This window comes from Manis javanica, chromosome 10 (assembly GCF_040802235.1).
Source record: "Manis javanica isolate MJ-LG chromosome 10, MJ_LKY, whole genome shotgun sequence".
Taxonomy (NCBI): Eukaryota; Metazoa; Chordata; class Mammalia; order Pholidota; family Manidae; genus Manis; species Manis javanica.
The window spans coordinates 7,689,442-7,713,027 of record NC_133165.1 but is presented as its reverse complement, the minus strand read 5'-3'; the positions used below and the strand labels follow the sequence as shown (position 1 = coordinate 7,713,027).

General features: G+C 44.6%; 1 protein-coding gene across 1 annotated transcript in view; it reads left to right on the top strand.

Annotated features, from left to right (window-relative positions):
* GRIN2A (glutamate ionotropic receptor NMDA type subunit 2A) overlaps window positions 1–23,586 on the top strand; it is a 349,136-nt gene that overhangs the window by 301,249 nt on the left and 24,301 nt on the right. The window contains exon 12 of the mRNA XM_037020713.2: window positions 9,454–9,641. Coding sequence (XP_036876608.2) covers window positions 9,454–9,641 — 188 coding nt within the window. The remainder of the gene's footprint in view (window positions 1–9,453; window positions 9,642–23,586) is intronic.

The following is a 23,586-nucleotide window of genomic DNA, read 5'->3' as shown; positions in this document are numbered from 1 at the left end:
TGTGGAAATTATAAGCAGGTTCCCGCTGACCCTGGCGCTAAGGGGCACGCTGTCAGTGTGTTAGCCCTGGGTGTTCTCTCGCCGGTGTTCTGCGCTGGCAGCAGCAGGCTGGAGGGGGCATTCCCGGAGGGGGGCCAGCTCAGGCCGTGGAGGTGTTTAGCCCGGGCTGGGAGGTACTGTTCACACATGAGGTGCTTGGCTCCAGCCCTCAGCCGCTGCCTCCGTCCTGGCAAGCCTGGCCTCCCCCACTGAGAGATGCGCAGGTGGGGGGTGTGGTTGTTGACCACAGACTGGGTGGCTTGCAGCACCAGAAATGTATTCTCTTAATCTCTCGCAGTGCTGGAGGCCTGAAGTGCCGAATAAAGGCATCTGAGCGGCTGCACTCCCTCCAAAGGCTCTAGGGGAGCATTCCCCTTGCTTCCTCCGGCTCTGGCGGCCCCAGGCCTTCTTGGCTTGTGGGAGCAGCCCTCCAGCCTCTGCCTCTGTCTCCATATGGGCTTGTTCCCCTGTGCCTCCTCTTATAACAGATTCTTCTCCCTAAGTCATTGGATTTAGGGCCCATCTCAATCCAGGATGATTTCATCTTGAGATTCTTAACTTACTACATCCACAGAGACTCAAATTCCAAATAAGGTCATATTCGGAGGCTCCTGGTAGACATGCACTTGGGGAGATACCGTTTCCCCCACCGCACTCACCTAGGCTCCCGTGCGGCCCACCCAGCACCATCTCCTGATGGGTGTCCGGTGTGCACACCCCCAGAGCAGGCGGTCCCGGGCTGTGCCTCACCTGAGGATGCACGGCCAGACATGGCATTTGGTCCTGCCTGGATGCTCTGTGCACATGGATGCGACACAGATTCCTGCCCGAGAGCCGCTACCACTGGGCGACGCCATCATTCTGCCTGTGCCTCCTAAGCTGAGTCCTTCAGTGCCACCACTTTGTGCCGGGCGCTGCGATAAGCACTCCACCTACAGCTCCGCATTTCATCTTCACCGCCACCTCATGGCGCTGGCACGTCCTGCGTCCCCACTGTCCAAAGAGAAACCCTCATGTGGAGAGATGAAGTCACCTGCCCGGCACGTGCTGTGAGGCCTCAGAGCTGGGATTTGAACCGGCTGCAGCATCTGGGCCCTTCCCCACCATGCTGTGTCACTTCTCATTAAAAAATATATTCTCCTTGTATAAAATAAAAAATACAGATACATAAGCTCCCCTGTGGCCCGGGCCCAGTCCCAGCCCCACCCCACCCTCACCAGGTCAGCTCTGCCGGCTGTGTGACATGCACATCATTTCTTCTAGACACTTGCATATATCCATGTGTCCACACATAATTAGAAAATTTCATTCTGTGGGAGGCTAGCAAACTCTGCCGTCTGTCACAGTTGGGTTTTCAATTAATGATACGTTTTGAGAAGCTTCCCTATCTGTAGGTGTCTTTTGCCTTCATTCTCTGACTGCTGGAAAGAATTCCATGATAAGCCTACATCACCATGTATTTAACCATTTCCCCTACAGGGGGCTGTTAGTTGAGTTAAAAATGTGCTTTGAGTTAAAAATCTTCCACGTACTTGTGCAAATAGTTCTCTAAGAATGAGCACAAGAAGCGGAATCTCTGGGTCAAGGTATTTATACCTTCTTCATGGTCTTATTCAGCTGATTGATGGATTGACTGATTGATTTCCTGAACGACCTCTTATTACAGAACATGGACTTTGGAGTGAGGTATACCTCACACCCTATCCTGGCTCTGATCATTGCCAGCTGTGTGACGCTTGACACATTAAGTAACCTCTCTGAGCTTGTTTCCCACATCTGTACAGTCCTGTCTCCTGGAATTCCTTTGAGAATTAAATGAATTGACTTGGGGAATGAACTTGGCACTGCATCAGAATGTAAGGTGGTTTTATCAAATACTATTCTTTTTAAAATGTTATCACTCCCAGCAATCTGATGTGATGCTTAAAAGCTAAGCATCCTGGGTTTGAACGCCCTCACCGCTAACATCCAGCTGTGGAACCTTGGACAAGTTAATTAACCTCTTAGACCCCAATTTTCCCTTTTGCAGAATGATGCTACTTTTGTCTCCTCTACTTATGAATACATTTTAAGGATTAAATAAGGTATATAGGCAAAGAGCCCAGCATCTGGCACATAGTAGACAACCAAGAAAAGTCTGAATAAAAAAAAATTTTTTTTTTGAGAGTTCTTTACAATAATGCAATGCACCATGGAATTTGCCCGTGTACAGGTGCCTGAAAGAGATTGTTTTCCTTGTGGTCAGAAGAGGAGATCAGAACTTAGAGAAGCACACAGGCTTGCCCAGCATCCCGTGGTCTTGCTCCTCTGACCCCACACCTATCTAAGGACCTGCATTGGGAAGCCCCGTAGGCATGTCCTGAAGACGAGGGACTTGGCAGGTGATACTCTAGTCTAGAATCAGTGACCCTGTGGGCCACCTGGGCAGAGATCTCTCAGCCTGTTTCCTCCTCTGAAAAATCAGAAGCCTGCTTTGCATGATTTATCAAGTCTTTGGATGTGGCCAGTTCATGTCCAATGTGAAGTTTAACAGACACAAAGCAGAGGTTTGCTGTGCTATTTTAATCCTTTCCCATTTTTGAGATTTTTAGTCAGTGGGCAGAGTGCCTGCAGCATCTCCGGAGTTTGCTCTCATTTCCCCTCTTCAAGTGTCTCTTTCTGTAAGTCCGTCTCCTCGTTCTTTCCCTCTCTGTGACCTACCCTCTCTCCTTCTCTGTCGCTTTTTCTCACTCCCTCCCTCTTGTCCTATCCCTTCTCTCTCTGTCTCTCACTGTTCCTGTTTTACTTGATACCTGCTTCCATATGTAAGTTTCCCTGTCTTGCTTCCTCTCTTCTCTGCCTCTCTCTGTCTCTGTGTCACCAAATCGCTCAGAATTTTTCAGGTTGAAAAATAAATATTAACCGTCAGTCTTTTCTACCCAGTTCACAGTGAATATTACCGGTAGAAATAATCAACACAAATAAAACTAACAATAGTTAAAAGCACACAGGGTGAAATTTGTCATTGACTAAACATCCACAGGTGACTCGAATCTTCTTGGTCGATTCTGGATCTCTGCACAATGTTGACCCAGAACATTGGTCTCAGTGGAAATAATAACCACAAAAGGAAGCTCACGATGGCAGAAGTTATAAATCAGAAAAATTTGTTATGGTCCAAATCAAACATTGATCAGTGAATCAAATCCTAATCAAATTTAAACACAATAGAATTGATCCCAGAGAATATCATTGCCAGCCGAACTGGGAACAATTTAACTATGCTATGGGAGACATCGATCTGGGAATGAAATTAGCCTAATGGTGTTTGCCCTGAAAAATGCTTCCTTAGCAAAAATGCATCGTCATCAGTATAAGTCAGATTTTAAAGTTTGTGTTCACAAGAGTCAGAATGTGATTCTAGGAAACTTTTCCAAGCCAGCTTTAGACCATGGTTAGAGCTTCTGTGCATGTCGTGTCTCTTGCCCAAGCTGGCGCTTTGCAGAAGTCTGTCATGGCCCAGCAGTACCACTTCCTGGGCCTGGCAGTGCCCTGCACCCACCAACAGCGCTGTGTCTGGGTGCCTGGTGATGATCTACATGACTGTTGCTTCTCTGCCCAGTGACATCATCACTGCCACACGTCTCCTGAATTGGCACCCGGGTGTGCAGTTTACAGAACACTTTCACTTCTGTGTTCATTCCTCCGAAGCCACCTTGTGAGATAGGTCATTTCCCCACTTTACCGGTGAGAAAACCGGAGCTCAGAGAGGTCCCGCAAGGGGGCCTCCTTCACTGCGCTGGCAGAGATGGACCTGATTCCCACCCACTGTTCCTTGATGTGTTTCTCTTCTTAGCAAGGCTTTGATGTGACTTAAAAAAATACATTCAGTTACCATCAAAGAGCTGTTTAATTTTCAGTAACACTTTATATTAGACCTCCAAAATACACGCGCACACACGTGGGTTTCATTAATTCATCAGAACAAGTCAGTGTCTGGTTAAAGACTTCTTGAATGTTAATGAATGAATAATTAACTTTAACTGTATAATTAGCCTTTAAATGTGCTGAGACCCCCAGAGAGCATCTGAAAACAAGCAAAGGAGATGATGAGCTAAAACCGGAAACTTTTGATTAGGAAATGTCAAGCTGCTCTGCAGTGAAGGCCCCTGTCCCCAAAGGGGCCACGCCTTGACTCCCGGCCGGGGTCTCCCGGCAGCAGCGGAAGCAGCAAACCGGGTGCTAGGAGGGAACTTTGAGGCCATCGCGCAGGTGCGGGAGAGACCGACTGTAGGAACAGGGTCGGATCTACACACTCGAGGAAGCTGCAGCAGCTCTTCAGGGCTGCCGAAAAATCCGGCAGGAGGCCGCCAAGGTAAAGCAGCTTGGGCGCCCGTGACAAGCCCCCTCACTTGGCTTCCCTGCAGTTTGCAGAGAGGAGGTCTCATTTCCCCCCCTCGCTCTGAATTACTGTCAATTTTAACCATGTGCTTTCCTTGGGGACTGCTGGTGACAGGGAGAGGGCGACAGCGCCCGCGCAGCCCCTGTGGTGCCCGGCGCAGCATGGCACAGCATTCGTTTTGGGTCCTGGTTGTGTTCAGCTCTCAGGCTGGGGAGCTGAATGTCTTTTCATTCATCACACACGTTTGGAGAAGAGATCATCCTTCTGTAAGGGGTGGAGACAGAGAGGTAGGGGCCCCATCCCATCACGGTTCTCAGACCGTTCAGCCCCCGCCCTGCGAGAGGCACCTTGCCAGTGACAGCCACGTGACCTGGCAAGCGCTGGGAGGGAGGGGACAGAGATGATTTCCTCTTGAAGGGCAGGAGACGAGCACACCAGGCAGAGGAGCGGACCTGGGCTCCTTCCCTGCGGGCCCTCGGGCTCCCAGCAGTCAGCTCTGAGTTCGGAGGGGCTTTTATCCCCGCGTTGTTCCAGACCTGGTGCTGCCAGGCATCTCGCTGCAGCCCAGTATATCCCCACCTCCCGCCTCACAGCGCCAAGCCCTAAATGCTTTTGGTCTAAATTGGACTTCAGTGTCAGGTGCCCTTTTCCTCTCTCCTATGTTCTCTCTTCTGCAAGAAGCTACGCCCATGTACGCCGCAACGTCCCCTGAAGCAACGGGGTAGGATGTCCTGGGAGCCAGAGAGCTTCTCTGAGGTGGGGCTCCAGGCCTGGCAAAGAGACGGATGAAGCTAAACAGCCCAGCAAAGGTCTTTAAACTCTCTCTGGTCTCATCCTTGCCTCTGGTTTCATACCATCGGCTTGGTTTGTAGCTGTAACCCCCAATCTGAACTTTGTAAGTAATACACAGACCTACCTGCCTTCAATCATTCCGCATGTCTAATGGATAAAGTGGTCATAGTACTTACGGCTGTAGCCTTTGGCGTCAGACTGCGTGAGCCCAGGGGCTGCTCTGCTGTGAGCTGGGTCTCAGGGTTGAGTCACTTCACCCCTTGGTGCCTCAGTTTCCGCATCTGACAGTGGGGATAGCAGTAGAAAATGAAACAAGATGATGCACATCAAGTCTCAGGACTTGATTTGTCCCAGATGCATAGAAGTTTGCGAGCTTCTTTGCCATAAGACCTGAATTCAGTTGAATGCATTTACGAGTTTTGAGCATCTGCTATGTGCTAGGCATTGCACACGCATCTTACATAGATGACATGGCTTTATTCCCAGCCACACTCTATGGGCAGATATTAACTGCTCCGCTTTGCAGAGAGAAGACTGAGGCTCAGAAATACAAAGGACTTGCTCCGTGTCTTTGACCACAAAACCCACTTTCGAGGACATCCGCGATCTTTAATTTTTTTCTTTTTACCAATGGGGATATTTTTCTTCAACCAAAAACAGATCAAAAGCAGACCTGTCTGAGTCCCAGCAAGGGAAGGAACGCCCCTGCTCCCTCGGCCTTCCCCTGACCGCCTGGCCCTGCACTGTGCCCTCACAGCCACCAGCCACGTGTGACCACTTACATGAGGATCTAAGTTAATGACAGGGTATAAAAATTAAAGCTCAGGTCCTCAGCTGCCCTGACCACAACTGGTGCTTGGTAGCCATATCTGACAGCAGAGATCTGAAGTATTTCATCACTGCAGAAAGTTCTATTAAACTGTTCTGTCAGAGCTTTGTGAAATATCACTGATGAGCATCAGGCTGCCTTAGCCTCTTAGAACCTCATCTGCTCATAGACAACATAGGAAAATAATGATAGTAATAAATCCCCCTACTAGGCAGTTGAGGCTCCCATGGAAAGATGTAATAAAATGTGCTGTGCAAACAATGGCCGAGTACATCAGAGGGGGCCATTTAAGCCTCAGGGTGTCCTTAGCACATACTGTGGCTCGTATTGCATTTAGACCCCAGCTCCCTAAAGTCGTTGATGATGGGCAGAAATCAAGAACTTGGGGCCCAGTCCAGTGGCTTCCTTCATGTGCTGTCCCCTCTTCGGTTCTGCTTTGGCCCCGAGACCACAGGGTGTCAGGCCATGGACGGCAGGCCCATCTGTGGCTCTTCATGGCCAGACCCCTCTGCAGGCACGATGCCCAGCCCACTCCAGACAAGCCAGCGTGCTCAGCACCAACCACGTCATTTCCATTTGTCCTCCTTTGACTCGATAGCATCTTGCTTTTGCAAACTTTGTTCCCTGAGAAAACTTCCTGTTTTCTTTCTACTCATCTGGCTGTTTGTTGCTCAGCTGAAGAATATTTGTCATGAAACCTGTGCCTGTCCATGAAATATTGCTGTTAGACAACTCTCATAAGGTTGCCGGGTACAGTTTTAGATTTCCATTCCAGAAATGCACCAGTGAGTGGTGGGTTAATGGGGTGGGGAAAGGTTTCACCCCATAAATACCAACATTTGGCCTTAACAGATACCCCTGTGGGCACATGTGCATGTATTTATGTTTATTTTTTGAGGAATTGAGAAAAGAGAGTTGAGTGAGGCTAAGAAGGCCTCATTAAAACCCAGTTCTTGGCATGTCCATGGCGACTTTGATATATGAAGTATTGATGTTGCAAGCACCCAGCTTCAAGGGACAAATGCCATCCATGGCCTGAAGTCCTCAGGACATACGTTATCTGGAGTCTCAATTTCCCTATTGTTAGTGACCAGACATGACTGTCGGCTTGCAGAACCATGCAGTGTCATAGCTGGCCAAGTATCTCAGCAGGACCACAGTGACTGCCTCATGTCACAGATGAGGCACAAGCAATCTAAAAGGAATTGACTTTCCTGAGGCCAAATCTAGACCCTTCTACCCCTCCACCACTCTTGTCGCATGCCCTACTGCCATCACATGCAAATTGCTTTCAGTCTTTTGAAATTCCCCATCTCATATTTCCACAGGTCTCCGTATTACTGGCTGTCCATAAAGGCTATTGCCTTTGAGAAATTTGTCAGCTCTTGATTTGCCATTACCATTACCAATGCCCAGTATTTTTCCTCTTCTGCTTGGACAACCTGATCCCCTTTTAATACTGTCAGAATATAAAACCAAGTCTCTGGTCCTACAGCCTGGGGATAAAAGCTTCAGAGGTTTTCTGTTGGTGAGACAAGCCTGGTAGTCTTACCCCACCTCTAACCATTACAGAAACAAAAAATTAAAATGAAGAATGCAGCCGTAAACCTCCCAAATCGTTTTGTTCCCATAGGGAGTCCTCAGCAGCTGTCTCTGAAAGGATGCAACATTTTACGTCCTCTCCCTGCCACTTTTATTTTTCTTTGCTTCACTGCTTTATGTTTCTTGTTAAAGCAAGAAAGGCAGTTAGGTTGAGAAAGTGTCAGGACGTTGAGTAATCTCTGATTTAGTTTTCTACCCACTTTGGAATGGAGACATCCATCCCCACTTCAAGGGTGATCGTTTGAGCTTTGTTAAATAACTTTCAAAATTGCAAACAGCATATGTAGCCACTAATAGTGATTTAGGAAATGAATTAGGCCCAGACGTGCCAGTGAAGAGAATGACTTGATGCTTGCCTTTTGGAGGGAGCTGCCTGGGAGGTACACGCAGAAATTCTGAAATGATGGTGATGTTCTATATGCTGATCTGCATGGAGATGTCAAGGATGTACATGTGGGTAAAAAATTTATCTAGCACTTTATGGCTTAAGTTATACCTTAATAGAAATAGATATATCCACAAAGAAAAAAAATGCACTGTTTATTGACGTGGAAATACATTCACTATGTGTGCTGTGAAATGGGAAAAGAAAACAAGTTGGGAAAGAGTTGGTATGGAATAATCTTCTTCTGGGGCTATAATAAGAATTGACAAGCTATGGTCCATGGGCCAATCTGTTCCTCTTTTTGAAACAGAGCTGAGTTCATTCATCTGTGTGTTAACTGTGGCTGCTTTCGTGCTGTGTATTAGCTTCCTAGGGCTGTGATAACAAAGCTTCACAAGCTGAGAGGCTTAAACAGCAGGAATTTTTTTTACTGAGACTAAGGTGTCAGCTGGGATGTGTTCCCTCTGAAGGTGCTTCGAGGTGATCTGTTCTGGGCCTCTCTCCTGGCTCCTGGTAGTTCCTAATCTTGTGGCGACGTAACCCCTACCTTCACATGGCATATCCCTGGGTGCATGTCTGCGTCCACATGTCCCCTTTTTATAGGAGCACCGGTTGTGTTGGATTGAAGGCCCTCCCTACTCCCGTATGACCTGATGCTAACTAATACATCTGCAGTGACCCTATCTCCAAATAAGATCAGACTCTGCGTTCAGCCCCTAACATGCTACAATAGCAGAGCTGTGTTACTGCAACACAGACTGTGTAGCCCGCAAAGCCAAAATACTGGTCTTGTCTTTACAGAAAAAGTTTGCCAACCCTGTTGTAAAACACGCGTGTGTGTGCGCACACACGCATAAACAGTTTGAAAGGGTGTTCATCAGCATGTTAGCCGATGGTGCCCGAGTTATGGAATTATAGACAATTTAATTTTTGTTTGTATTCTTAGTATTTTCTGCATTAGTTGGAATTCTAGAAATTATGTAATAATTTTTGTAGTATAAACAGACAGTAAACATGTTTCTTTTGGAAGGAAAAGACATCATTCCCATTTAGATCTGTTCCCCTTCCTGCGCACCAGCACCAAATTCTCTGGTGCCTTAATGGTTTTCTTTTGTTCTGACGCAAACCTTTCTAAATAGGCCGCCGTCCTCCACCGTGGGGAGCGCTAAGGGCAAACACTCAGCAAACACTTGGGCATAAGGATTCTTCATGTCTTTATTTAGCTGCCTCTTGTAACTTGGAGAGAAAAGGTTCTGGCTTTTACCTCCTCATTAAAAATAGATCCTTTTATGATGAGGGGCTGCAGCAGCCATGAGTCATCATCTCCCATGTGAAAGAGTGTGTGGTGCTGGATCGGGCCTCTGGAACTGGGCCCCAACGTGGTACCCAGATGTCCCTTTGACTCCCTGGCTCTTGTCATTGCAGGAAACTGGACGCGTTCATCTACGATGCGGCAGTCCTGAATTACAAGGCTGGGAGGGATGAAGGCTGCAAGCTGGTGACCATCGGAAGTGGATACATCTTTGCCACCACCGGTTATGGAATTGCTCTCCAGAAGGGTTCCCCTTGGAAGAGGCAGATTGACCTGGCCCTGCTCCAGTTTGTGGGTGATGGTAAGACCTTGGGTGACCCCCTACCTTGGGGGGCCTTGAGCCCTTTACACTCTCTCTGTTTACCAATTGGCTATACAATGGATCTTTGCATGAGGAGTTTGCTCACTAAACGTATTTATTGAGTGCCTATCACATGGTACCCTGGCTATTTGGGTTGCTTATAATGGAAACCAATTTTAGACAACTACATTTTAAAAAGGAATTTATTTTAAGGATGCAGAAGTGTCTATCTCAGTGAATTTAGGGAAGAGTTGAGCAAATCAGTCCTGAGATAAAAACGGGAAACATGGCAGTCCTGGAGCCTTAACAGCAGGAATTTGCAGGTCCTGTCTCTAGAATGGTGGTTCTCAGTGGGGGGCAGTTCTGCCCCCCAGGGGATATTTGGCGGTCCCTGGAGACAGTTTTGGTGGTCATGACTGGGAAGCCATTGGCTAGCGGTATCTAGTAGGTAGAGGCCAGGGATGAGGGATGCTGGCACACATCTAACAGTGCCCAGGACAGCCTCCGCATCGCAAAACCCGGAATTACCTGACCCCAAATGTCAGTAGTGCTGGGGTTGAGAAACCGTGGTTTATAGTAATGACGCTTCATCATGAGACCCCAGTGAGTCCCAGTCTCTGTTCTCTGAATTGTAAATTTAAAATTCCAGAGGAAGGATTCCTGGTACCTTTTGGGTTAAAGAGTCTTGCCTGGACCACTCAGGAATGACTAAGGGGCAGTGTTACATTGTACTAACATAACAGTGCCTGTTATTACCTATGGAGGAAGGAAGGAGACAAAACCTCTAGAAAAGGAAAATGATTAGAAATCCCATTGGTCTCTAGTCCATGACTGCCTGTTCACCCAAAAGCACACTTGCCACCCTCATAAGGCCTGCAGTCTAATAGGATCATGACACTGATGGAGCTGTAGGGCCTACTGGGCTGGCTCTCTTCCGGAAGCACTTCCTTCCATCTGTCCATCTGCACTTCCTAGCTGGGGACCCCATCCCAGCCTGGAGTTCCCTGACATGGTTTTGAGAACTCTGTCATGGCTCAAAGGCACGTTGGTCTCCCTTTGAATGGCCACCCCTGGGGTAGGAAAAGTAAAGCCTTAGGTGTTCCTTTCTGTGCCTGTGCCATGGCAGGTCAACACTGAAAACTCGAGTAAGCATGGGGAGGATACAACAGCTCAGGGCATAGGGCAGGAACTGCCTCCAAGAATGGGAGAGATGATCATAGAATGTGCTGTGCCTTTCTAGAGCTGAGAGAGGAGAATGTGGCACCTCGTGTGACCGAATAGAACCCCGAAGAGGGCAGAGGGCAGTGCATAGGTCGGCGTGAATTCGGACCACGTACCTAATTCCTTGCAACTTCTCCTCCTCTCTCTTCTCCCAGAATGAAACCCTAGATTCTCACAGTGCCGTCAGAAAACCTAAATGTGTTTTAAATTTAACTCCCAAATAAGAACATCTGATCCTCTGAATTCCCTACAGGGTGTTTGTTCCTTCCTCAGATCACGAGCCATGTTCTCTGTTGTGTACTAGTGATTCGTGACTGCGTTGGTCAGCTATTGCTGTGAAATCTTAGAGGCAATACAACAATAAGCATTAATTTTGCTCATGGGAGTGCAGGTTGAGTGGAGCTCTGCCTCTGGCTGTGGCGGCTACAGTGGCTCTGCTCTCTGCTGCAAGCCCACGGATCAACTGCATGGTCCCTGTGCTGTGAATGTGTATTCTGGGTGTCGGCCTGTAAGGGCAGCAGCTAGCTGAGGGAAGCACAGAAAGGAACACCTAAGTGCATGTTTACATTCAAGTCTCTGCTTTGTCACATCACATCTGTTGATACTCTTCTGCCTGAAGCAAGTCAGAAGGCCGACCCAAAGTCAAGAAATCAGAGGTACACTCTGCCTTGGAAGAGTCTGGGAGTTATATGGCAAGGGGTGTGGACACAGAGTGGGGTGGACAATAGGGGTTAATTGTTCCATATACCACAGTGGTTGCCTAAGCGCCCCTATATGGGGTGAACGATTCACATGCAAGAGGTCTTATTTCCAGTTATAAACACCCCATAATTCTGAGCATCACAGATAACTGGTCAATGAAGGATTGAATGAATAAATGCATGTATGGATGAATGGTTGGTGTTGGGATAGATTTCATTCGATAGGAACTTTAAAGATGATGGGTACTGTCAAGTAAATGAGTTCCCACTCTACTCCTACGTATCATCGCTGTCACTCTTGCCACCTCTATTATGAAACAGCAACATGTTTGGGAAGAGGATATGCCAGTCACCATCCTAGATGCATTACATGTGATCTTTAATATTCATAACGACTTCGTGAAGTTCAATATTGATTATAGCCATTTTGTAGGGGAGGAAACAAGCTCAGAGGGCTTGTGGGTCCTCTAGCTAGTAAGTGGCAAAGCCTTTACTTAAGGGGTCTTACTCTGGAAGGGAATCAGTTATGTAAGACTCTTGTTCCATTTAATTCTCCAGGATGCCTATCACAGTTGCGTAATTACATGCTGGAGATTTATAGGTCTTTTAGGAAGGAGGAATTTAGTGTATATCTGAACTGAATCCATTGTCCCACTTACACATACTCCTGTGAGAGAGGCCATCTTCCTTAGCTTCAGTTTGCTCATCTGTGAATGAACACACAAATGTTTACTTGGTACGGTTGGTGTGAGGATGACGTAAGAAGATATATGCACCTGGAAATAGAAGTAATTCAATTAGTGCTAGCTGTTACCGTCATCACCAGCAGCATGATTATCACCATCGTCACTATCACCACCATCACCATCGTATCATCACCACCACTACCATCACCACCATCATCACCATCACCACCATCACCATCATCACAATCATCGCCATCACCATAATCACCATCATCACCATCATATCACCATCATATCATCACCATTGCCACCATATCATCATCATCACCATTATAACCAGCACCATGACCATCATTGTCATCACCATCATCACCTCCATCACCATCACCACCACCACCATGATCATCACCATCACCATCATCACCGTCATCACAATCATCGCCATCACCATCATCATCACCACCATCATCACCACCACAACCATCACCACCACCATCACCACCCTCACCACCACCATGATTATCACCATCGTCACCATCACTGCCATCATCATCACCATCATCTCCATCCTCCTCACCACCACCACCATCACTATCATCACCATCACCACCATCACCATCATATCATCAACATCACTACCATCACCATCATCGCCATCACCATCATCACCACCATCATCACCATATCATCACCATTGCCACCATATCATCATCATCACCACCATCACCATTATCATCACCATCATAACCAGCACCATGACCATCACCGTCATCACCATCATCACCACCACCATGATTATCACCATCACCATCACCATCAGCACCATCACGATCAGCACCATCACCATCAGCAGCATCACCATCACCATCTTCCCCTTCTACTCCCCCACCCCCGTCATTGTCCATTCACAACTCCAGTACTCAGTGCAGCTTATTTAGTGTTGTACTGGTAATAATATGGTCAACTTAGTATCATGGAAACAACCTTTGTGGTGCAGAACAGCAAATGTCCTCTTTGTGGCAAAAAGAATAAAAAGTAAAAGCATCCAAATAGGGCAGAGGTATGTTCCTTGTACAAGCAGAGCATCTAGAATCTTATCAGCATTTTCTGTCCTGGGTTAGTGCTTTCCTAATAAGACTGTTGGGGTTGGGAAATGTGTCTTCTCAGCTTCATCTGTAGAGACCATCTGGAGGCAAGGACATGGGAGGGAAAATGACGTTGCTCCAGGAGGCGTCTTAAGATAATCTTCCCGGAAGGCATGTCCAATTCTGAATGTCTCTCTAGAGTAAATACATGAATTAACACAGCTGCATAAATATTTCACTTATCTTATGCAGCTTCAGCAGGATTAATTAGGCTCTAAAATTAGACCTGTAAAGAGCACAGTGCTCAGCAGCACCTAATTATTATTCATCCTCTAGAATGGAGTGTTTATCTCTTCTTATAGAGTAGCTTCAGTGGACGATTATGAGTCTAATGAGTATCAAAAATATAAAAAATTTTCCTAATGAGCTGTGTAAATATAACCTTTGAGTGGAGTGTTTGGTTATTGGGGGAACCTCTTACAGGAAGCCTGCCAGGCATTTCCCTAGGAAAAGGGCTACTAATCTGCCTGGGATACACAGGATCCCCATAAGACCTAACCTTCCTTTTCCCATCTAAGTGTTGTGTCCCTTCTGAAATAATGTAACACGCCATGGAAATCTTTGGTTCTCAGTAGTTTAGTAACAACATTCATAGGTACTTTCAGCACTGATCATCAATACCCAGCGTTTACTGAGAAACATCACCTTCCTAGGCACAGACATTCCAAGAAGGGATGTCATGATCTTCTTCTTCTTTCCTTCAAGGAACTTACAGTCCAGTTAGTTGGCAATGTGTAAACTTCAAATATTTAATATAAATATATGAGCATAATGAATAATTCATATACATAAAAATTAACATATACATAGATGAATACATATCCTTAGGTTGTCTTGGGTCGGTAAGAGAGTGGTCAAGGAGAAATACGAGATACACTAGATTTTTTAAATGGAAGAATGAAAAGACAGAGTAAGTCATAAAGAAAATGAGTGTAGTAAGATTTAGACAATAAATAGAAAGGGCCAGAATTCATAGACCCTTGTTCATCAACTCATCAGCAACCAGAAAATATCTATTGAGTATCTGGTATCTTCCCAGCAGCTGAGAGATGATCCTTGAATAATGTAAAGAATGAGTAATCTGGGACCTAAAACGTGGCATTTCTGGCTTCAAAGGGAAGGTTGAATAGGAAATCCGTTAGATCCCATCAACCTCATAGATTTTGTAATTTTTTATGTGATTCTGGGATTTGAAGAGATAGAAGATCATAAAGGTTAAAGCCCTTTTGATGTACAGAGGCTAACAAAAAGATACCGAGGAGGAAAGATTGTATAATATAATATTATTCAGGAGCAAGTGATGCTGAGAGAAAAGAAGGAAGCAGTTGCTTTCGAGCCTGTTCTCAGTGATTCGGTACCACGCCAAGCACATCACGGATGATCTCAGTGACTCTTCATACAATGTTCTGCCATAGATCTTATTATCTCTGTTTTGCTGAGCAGGAAAATGAGGCTCAACTGGGTTAACTGAGCTACAGCAGAGATTCTCAGACTTTAATGTGAACAGGAATCCCCTGGCGATCTTGTTGAAATGCAGGTTCTGTTCCAGCAGGTCTGGGCTGAGGCCTGAGATCCTGCATTCGAACAAGCTCCCAGGCTGTGCTGATGCTGCTGACCTGCGGACAGCACTCCATGCATTTTTACAGAGGTAAAAACTGAGCCGAGTTCATCGGACTCCAGTTCTTACCCACTTTTCATTAAACTGTGCTCCTGGGAGAATTCCTGGTTGCCTAAGCTATAAGTAATAGGATTGAGAATCATTCAATTCTTCCTCTCTGCACTTTGCTTGGTCTTAATGGTTGCTGGTTTATTTTTAAACTCACAGATATATTACTTCTCCCTGGTATCTAGTCTTGAGTGCATTGAACAAATAAAATTAAACATATGTATATATCATATTTTTATTAATTACTTATAGGTTATATTCCATTGCACTTATATTTAAGTAGATATGATACGTGTTGTATATGAGATATTTGAAAGGTATGACACATGCATTAACATGACCAGCTCAACCCATTTGGCTGGGACACTGCCAGTTTTAAAATGAGTTAGTGACCCAATTATATCATACTTGGGCGTATGTGACAGATACCTCATGAAATATTTGAAAGATGCCATATCTGTCATTTCAGTTGTATAGGTATATTGAGTTCCCTTTGTGTCTTACTACAGCTTTGCAAGCACTCATTTTAAAGGCTCATCCAGATTGATCACAAGTTGGAAGGGACTGCATTCTTGTGTTAATAAGGTACCTGGTGCAATAGACTCCAGAGCTTGGGGAAGCCTCCCTCCGGGATAATGATGCTCCTAGATCCTGGAGTGGGAGAGCGCTGGACAGAGTCAGTGGAGAAGCCCACTCCTTGCTTCCGATCGGGTCCGTGTTAACATTCTCGACTCCTTTCTGTGCTGGCTGCTTTCGCACTGAAGCACATAGGGTGGTTTTTGACCATGAGGGACCCCATGCTGCCAGCTGGAATAGCGTGATTGCAGAAGTTCTTCGTGTATCTAAGTAAGATTCTCATAAATTGCTCTGAGCTACTGGATGGGGTTGCTCATACCCTCAACCCTGCTTTTTTCCAGTTGCTCAGCTTAGTATAACTGGGCTGAAGTCCACAGCCTGGGTGGTGATAACCTCTGATGTCTCCACTCTCACTCTGTGATTGGCCTTTGCAGTCCATTCCTAGGGTTCACCTAGGAGTGGTATCACCATATGCTTTGGGGAATCACTGAAGGCCCCCTTACTGCTAAATATTTCCCCCAGTCAACTTTCTACAGTGTCTGAAATTCCACCATTTTGAAGTTTTTTGGGGTAAGCATGGATTCTTCCCTGCAACCACCTTTAAGAATGAAGTTTCTTCTTGCATCTCCTAAACCCATTTCCTAATTTGATACCTGAACCATCCTTCAGCCCATATACCCCCGTGTGAAGATGTCCACAGCTCTAAACAAGAGGGCCTCAAAACTGTGAACTCCTTTAGCCCCTTGCTTATAGCATTCTTGCAGCATTTAGCAAAGCAAGACAAGTGAAGGGTGAAGATAGAAGGTTCTACAACTTCCTAGCTGTACAATCTTGGGCAAATTAACTTCTTTGAGTCCCAGTTTCCTTTTCTTTTAAGTTGAAGTGTTAAGGGATTAAAAGCAAAAACAAACATAAAAGAAACAAGTCCAGGGCTTGGCACATATTAGATGCCCACTCATGCTGACCTCTCTGTGTCCACTGGCCCAACGAAGGGCTTGCATGTTAAGTTCCTTGAGGGCATTCACATTCATGCCCATTCTGTTACCCATCTCTCTTCTTGGGACTCATTATTGAGCTTGGCATGCAGTAGGTGCTCAGGTAAAAAAAAAAATACTTTTGGATGAATGAATGAATTGGAAAACATTATACGCATACGTTTGCCTATGTATTTCATCAATGAAATATCTTCTCTGATGAATGGGATGCTATTTTCTTTAGGAAGGACATAGGGGTCTCTAAGAGGTAATCACTCTGTCCCTGTCCAATCTGACAGTCTTCACAAGCCACTGACCCCATATTCACTCTAAGACAGAGGCCAATTCCTCTGTCATCTAACATATGTGCCATAGTAGCCAAATCTCCCTGTTTCCCTTACTCTTTTTAACACATAGTCTCTGAGATGGATATAACCAGCAAGAATATATATTCCCTGGCTTTTAGAACTGGAATGGATCATAAATTATCACTGACTTTGTGGCCTGTGATCAAGGTGGTAAACACAAGAAATGGTGTCTTCCTCAGGGTTTGGCAAACTGTGGCCACAGCCCAAATCCAGCCACTGCCCTGTTTTTGAAAATGGTTTTATTGAGATGCAGACACATCCGTCCCCTCAGGTATGGTCTACGCCGCTTTCACGCTGCAACAGCAGAGACAAGTTGTCGGAACAGAAACCGTATGACCTGCAAAGTCCCAAATATTTGCTCTCTGGCCCTTTATAAAGAGTGTGGTGTCCTGGTCCTGGGTTGTCTGGAGAAAGACAAGAAGGGCAGAAGAGACTTAAAACGGTAGATTGCCATTTCTCCCGAGGGAGGGGAAGAGATGAAGATGAGCAAAGGGAGAGAGAAGGGGCAGAGATACACGAGGGAAAGACATAAAAAGGGGAAAGGGAAGCAGAGGAGGGAGAAAATGTGCTAGAAGATGAGACCAGTCAAAAAGGAAGGAAAGCGGGAGAAGGCAGACGAGGCGGGGAAAGGATTTGGTGGAGGAAAGGCCGTGAGCAGGTGGCAGGAGGAGGGCATGGGGAGCAGGGAGCAGAAATGCCAGCTGCCTCGTGGGGTGGTGCGCAGCCCGGGCATCCTCAGGGCAAGCTGCATCGGCTGTGCTGAGCAGTGAGCCTCGTTGCAGATGAAGTGGGAGAAGGCGGAGCCCCGCGCTGCCCTGTCTCAGTCCCACGGAGGAACAGGGCCCAGACCCCCAGCTGGCTCAGGCCTGCTTGGAGGTGCCCAGTACCCCTCCCGCTGGCTTCCCTTGCCAGCAGTTCTTTGCGACACAGACCCCTGTGTCCTCAGGTGCCTCAGCAACACCCCCTTGCAATCACCTTAAATTGCAACCTGAGCCCATTCAAAGTGCTAAACGTCAGGATGGGGAACTGGGGGAGAAGAGGCCCTGAGACTCTGAGAACCCCCTCTGAGGCCAAGAGACAATTTTCCATTTCTCCAAATGGACATCATGCAGTAGCTCCATGATCATTGTTCTTTACATAGACCTTTATAATAAGGGGTAACCCGTACAGAGGGAGCACCGTGGGTCACAAAATAATGTTGGGTCATGCTCTGTATGTGTGAAGTTCTCACACGTCCTCGCGGTGAAGAAATGGCATGAGTGACAGTTACAGGCATACCTCGCTTCATGGCACATCGTGGATATTGCTTTTTTTTTTTTGATTGAAGGTTTGTGGCAGCTCTGCATTGAGCAAGTTCATTGTGCCATTTTTTCAACAGGAGTTACTCATTTTAGCTGTGTGTCATGTTTCAACTTTTTCTTATTGTTGTTTTTATTTATATATTTTATTTATGTATTTTATTATATGTTATTTTTATTGTTATGGTGATCTGAGATCAGTGATTATGACTCACTGAAAGCTCAGATGATGGTTAGCATTTTTCAGCAATAAAGTATTTTTAAATCAAGGTAGGTACTTTGTTGTTTTAGACATAATGCTATTGCACACTTAATGGATTACAGTTTAGTGTAAACATAACTTTTATAAGCACTAGGAAACTGAAACATTCATTTGACTCATTTTATAGCAATATTTGCCTAATTGTGGTGGTCTGGAACCAAGCCCACACTATCTCCAAGATGTGCCTGCACTGACCCCTGTTTATGGATGAGCAGACTGAGTCACAGGCAGGTTCAGTAATGTGTCCAAGCTACTAAGTGCAGATCTGAGATTGGGGCCTGGGCAAGGAGGCCCTACAGAGCCCTGCTGGAACCACCATACAGCATTGCTTTTCGTTTTTCTGCTGTAACCCTCATGGACATCTCATAAAGCAGGTTTCTCATCTGGAAAGATGCAAAGCTGGGATTTAAAAGCAGGTCCTTTAGAATCCATCTGCAGTGTTCCTTCCTCCGTCACTGAAGGGACAGCATCGGTCCCCTGCACATGATACTGGGCAGAATAACTTGGAGACAGAGGTTGAGGGTAGCTAGAAAGTGACCTTCGTTCTTTCCATTTGCCTGCGGAGAAGGAGATTTGTCTGTGCCCAAGGCCCCAGCACCCTGGGAGCAGGCTCAGCCTAATTTTTGAAATCATTTAACCCTGGCAGTTTGGGGAGAACTCAGGACCCAGAGCAAGAAATGAGAAGGAATGAAACAAGGACAGAATGTAATTAAGAGGAGTCAGATGTTTGGCCCCGATACAGGCTCGCAGTGCAGCGTCTCCAGGTTCACAAAGACTTGTCTTAGTTGCTGGGATTGCTAGCTCCCCACAGAGCTTCTTGGAGCTACATAATCCCCAACATTTCAGAAAGTTATTGTTCCTTGCTAAACGTGTTTTAATCAAATTGAGACTCCAAAGGCAGGAATCACAGTTTGGGCTGACGGAGGCTACTCTGTAAATCACAAACTTTCTAAGCAAGTTACCAAAGACCAATCGTCATTTGTCAGAGCCCCAGTATATTCATCCATTTGTTCGTTCATTCATTCTCCCTCTAGCCATGCATTCAACAACAACTGAACAGTTTCTGAACTCCAGGTGGTGGGATATAAAAATGATTAAAACCTCCTGGTCTATTGCCCTTAATAGTTACCTTACTTAATGAATTATGAAGATGCTTGAACACTTCTGTGTCCGTCAGACTCATTTGGGGAGCCTATTGAAAATGCAGACATCTAATTTACACCCCCATAAGGCATCTTTCTATCATCTCTGGTGTGTTTAATACACAATCAGATTGAAGACCCACTCCTTAGGATAACAGTATTTAGCATTTAGAAGCATCTTACTCACTAATTGGCACGTATTAGATACAAATGTCAGTGGCCAACAGGCCATTCATTTGGGGTCCACGATACTGGATCTTTGCTCTCTGTTTATTCATTGTCTTGTTCTCCTGACTCCTAAATGGATCTCCACATCCATAGTCTTGGTGATTATGAACCCCTGAGGAATAAATGGCATAGAACTTGAATGGTTCAGCTCACACAGCAGCGCCCATGAGGAACACAGAAAATAAGGGGTAGACAGTGAACGGAAGCAATCAAGCAGGCGTTAATGTTGAGCTTCGTCATTAAAAAAGGAACAAAATAGATATGAAAGTGTTAATTGCTTCTAAAGACTTCATTTTCATTATCGGCTATAATAACAGTGTTAAAAATAAAGCAAACAAGACTGAACACCCCACTCTTTGGGCAGAGAATGAGCCAGTGCTTCTGTGGATTACATTTGATCTGGAACCAGGTTTGGACCTCTTAGCTCTCCTGACTCTGTGCGCGTGTAGATGTGGGCTCGTTTGAAACCATGTGGCAAGTGTGGCTTGAGACTGTTATTGACAGTGGGTTGACTGAATCTGATGTTTTTCCTGTGCATTTCAGTATTACTTCTACTCTATGTGGATGACTTCTACGTGCACACAAAGCTCACTTACATGCTGAATAGCAGCTTTAATGATATACACCCAACGGGGATGATGATCAATGACTATTTTGGTATCCCAACAATTAAATCACTTGACCTTCCTATGACCTAAACACTATGTCCAGGGCAAACAATTCATTCATCAATGAAAGGTCTTCAAAGGACAAAATGTGTCAGTCCTAAGCATAGATTAGCAATAAAGGATTTAACTGCTTCAGTGGCCTGTGACCAGATGGTACCATAAAAATTAGACTTATTGCCCTCCTAATTTCAACTAGAGACATATTTGGAATAATAATGGAACAGTACTTACTTAAGAAACAGATAAAATCCATAAATATCTTGGAGAGTCATCGACTCTCCCTGGTGTTAAAGATGAGGGTTTTCATCTGCGTGCATCTGCGGTGAATTTTCCAGTAGGTTCGTTCCCTAGAGAGCCGGGATTGCGGTGTTTATCATCCATGTGAAGCCAGGATTAGAGCAAGGTCAGCAGTGCCAAACTTGTGCCCAACAAACATTGAATGACTCAAACCAGGAGAAGTCAAATGTCGAGAGAGAACCATCGTAGTTGAAATAAGATAAAATGAGTGGCTTGCTGGTGAGTCAGAACACTGATATCACAGAAATTCCTGTAGGATTTATAGGATGGACAAACAGTGGCCCCAGGTCCCTCTCAGTGTACATTTTTAAAATGCTTTTATTTGAAACGGCAGTATAGTGTGCATATAAAATCACCCTGACCTACTACCTTAACATTGTTCTTAATTCGAATAATATAATACCTTCTGATCTTTTTTACTTACAGACATATTTCTTTCAATAAGTATAGTTATTGGTTATGTATGCTTTTATATGCCACTGTTTTTGCTTCCTGTTACATTTTTTTTTTTGAGAGGGCATCTCTCATATTTATTGATCAAATGGTTGTTAACAACAATAAAATTCTGTATAGGGGACTCAATGCAAAATCATTAATCAACCCCAAGCCTAACTCTCAACAGTCTCCAATCTTCTGAAGCATAAAGAACAAGTTCTTATATAATGAATAAGTTCTTACATGGTGAACAGTACAAGGGCAGTCATCACAGAAACTTTCGGTTTTGATCACGCATCATGAACTATAAACAATCAAGTCAGATATGATTATTCATTTGATTTTTATACTTGATTTATATGTGAAGCCCACACTTCTCCCTTACTTTTTTTTTTTAAATAAAATGCTGAAGTGGTAGGTAGATGCAAGATAAAGATAGAAAGCATAATTTAGTGCTGTAAGAGGGCAAGTGTAGATGGTCAGGTCTGTGCCTATAGACTAAGTATTAATCCAAGCTAGACAAGGGCAGCAAAACATCCATGGATGCAGAAGATTTCTCTCAAAACAGCTTGCCGTGACATTTTAAACATTTTTCTATGTTGTTATATAGAAACCTGGTCCTCCCAATTATTTTAACTTTTGCATAAAGTATCATAATTATTATTAGACCATAACTCATTCCATTATTTTCCTAATGTTCAATATTTCATTTTCTTCCTAGTATAGATCATGATGGAAGGAACATCTTCATGCCTGTTTATTGTCTCTTGAACTGTTTGTTTGTAACAAACTCTTAGGTGTGTAGAATTGGAAGGGTTAATGGCTATAAATGTCTTGAAGAGTCTTGATTTAGTGTCACATTAGTGCCCGAAAGGTTCCTTCCCGTCTAATAGTACAACTAATAATGAATCAGTGGATAAATTTTATAACAGTTTAGCAGCCTTAACCATTATGGTTCTTTCTGCTATTTTAGAAGGTGCAGTGTGCTATCTCAGGGTTGCCTAAATTTGAATTCCTTGGAATACCAGGGCACGTGAAAAAAAAAAAGTGAGTTGCCCTTTCACCTCTTCGACCATTCAACTATTTTTGCATGTCAATTTTAATGAACATTTTATATATCTTAGAATTTATTAAAATTTTGGTTGTATAGTAAACAAAAAGTTATAAATGAAGCAGCACAGGCTGTAGTTAAGGAAGGCTTTGAGTTTAGATGTAGGGACTGGTCTTTACCAGCTCTACAACGGGGAAGTTATTTACCTTTTTTAAGGGCCACTGACCATTGCAATGGCACTAGACTCACAAAGTTGGCCAGTGTAATATGAGAACAACTTGGTATAGTTACAATTTACATTAGCCATCAAAAAAGTATCCAATAAGTATCATAGATGATAACAGTGATGAGGATTTCCTTAAACTGGGAGTTATTCTTGTTCATACATATATAGTCTTGAAAAATCATTTTGTCTCCTTAAAAAAAATCAGGGTTCTTAAATCAGGATACTGCTGACTATGGCCCATATTGGCCTGTTGCCTGTTTCTGTAAATAAAGTTTTATTGGAACACAGACACACATCCATTCATGCACTCTGTGTCTGTAATTTCCTTTTGTGCTGCAAGGGCGAAGTTAAGTAGTTGTGACAGACACCATATGGCCCATCAAGTTGAAAATGTGCTAACTAGCTCCTCACAGGAAAAGGGTGCTGACCTGTGGCTTAAATCATAAAAGTAAAACATGTTCTTTTAAAATAATTCTGACAATATGAAAGTCTGTAACGGAGCTCATGCTCCCTGTATCCTTTAAGACTTTTTTCTTTTTGTGAAAAAAAAATGTCTTATTTCTAAAAAAAATTTTGTTTTCTTTTTCTGGTATATTCTTACACTTTCCTTATTATTCCCTCTCTTGACCCCCCAAAAATGCAGGAATATCTTCCATTCTACTACACCACTCTTCTCTCTCTTTTTTTAATTTCTTTAAACTACAACACACATTCTTTATACTGCACAAATCTGTGTCCAATTAATTTTTATACAGCTGTGTAACTGCCACCCAGATCAAGATCTAGAATGTGACCAGCACTCCGGAAAACGCCCTCACGGCCCCTTCCATCCAGTGTCCTCCCAGAGATACCACCCTTCTGCCCTTCGTGATCATGGATAGGTCTTGCCATCCTTTTGAACTTCAAATGAATGCTGGAATCATAAAACATATACACATTTGTGTCTTTTATGCCATTGATCCATAGTAATGCGTGTAACTAACTCTCTATTTCTCATTACT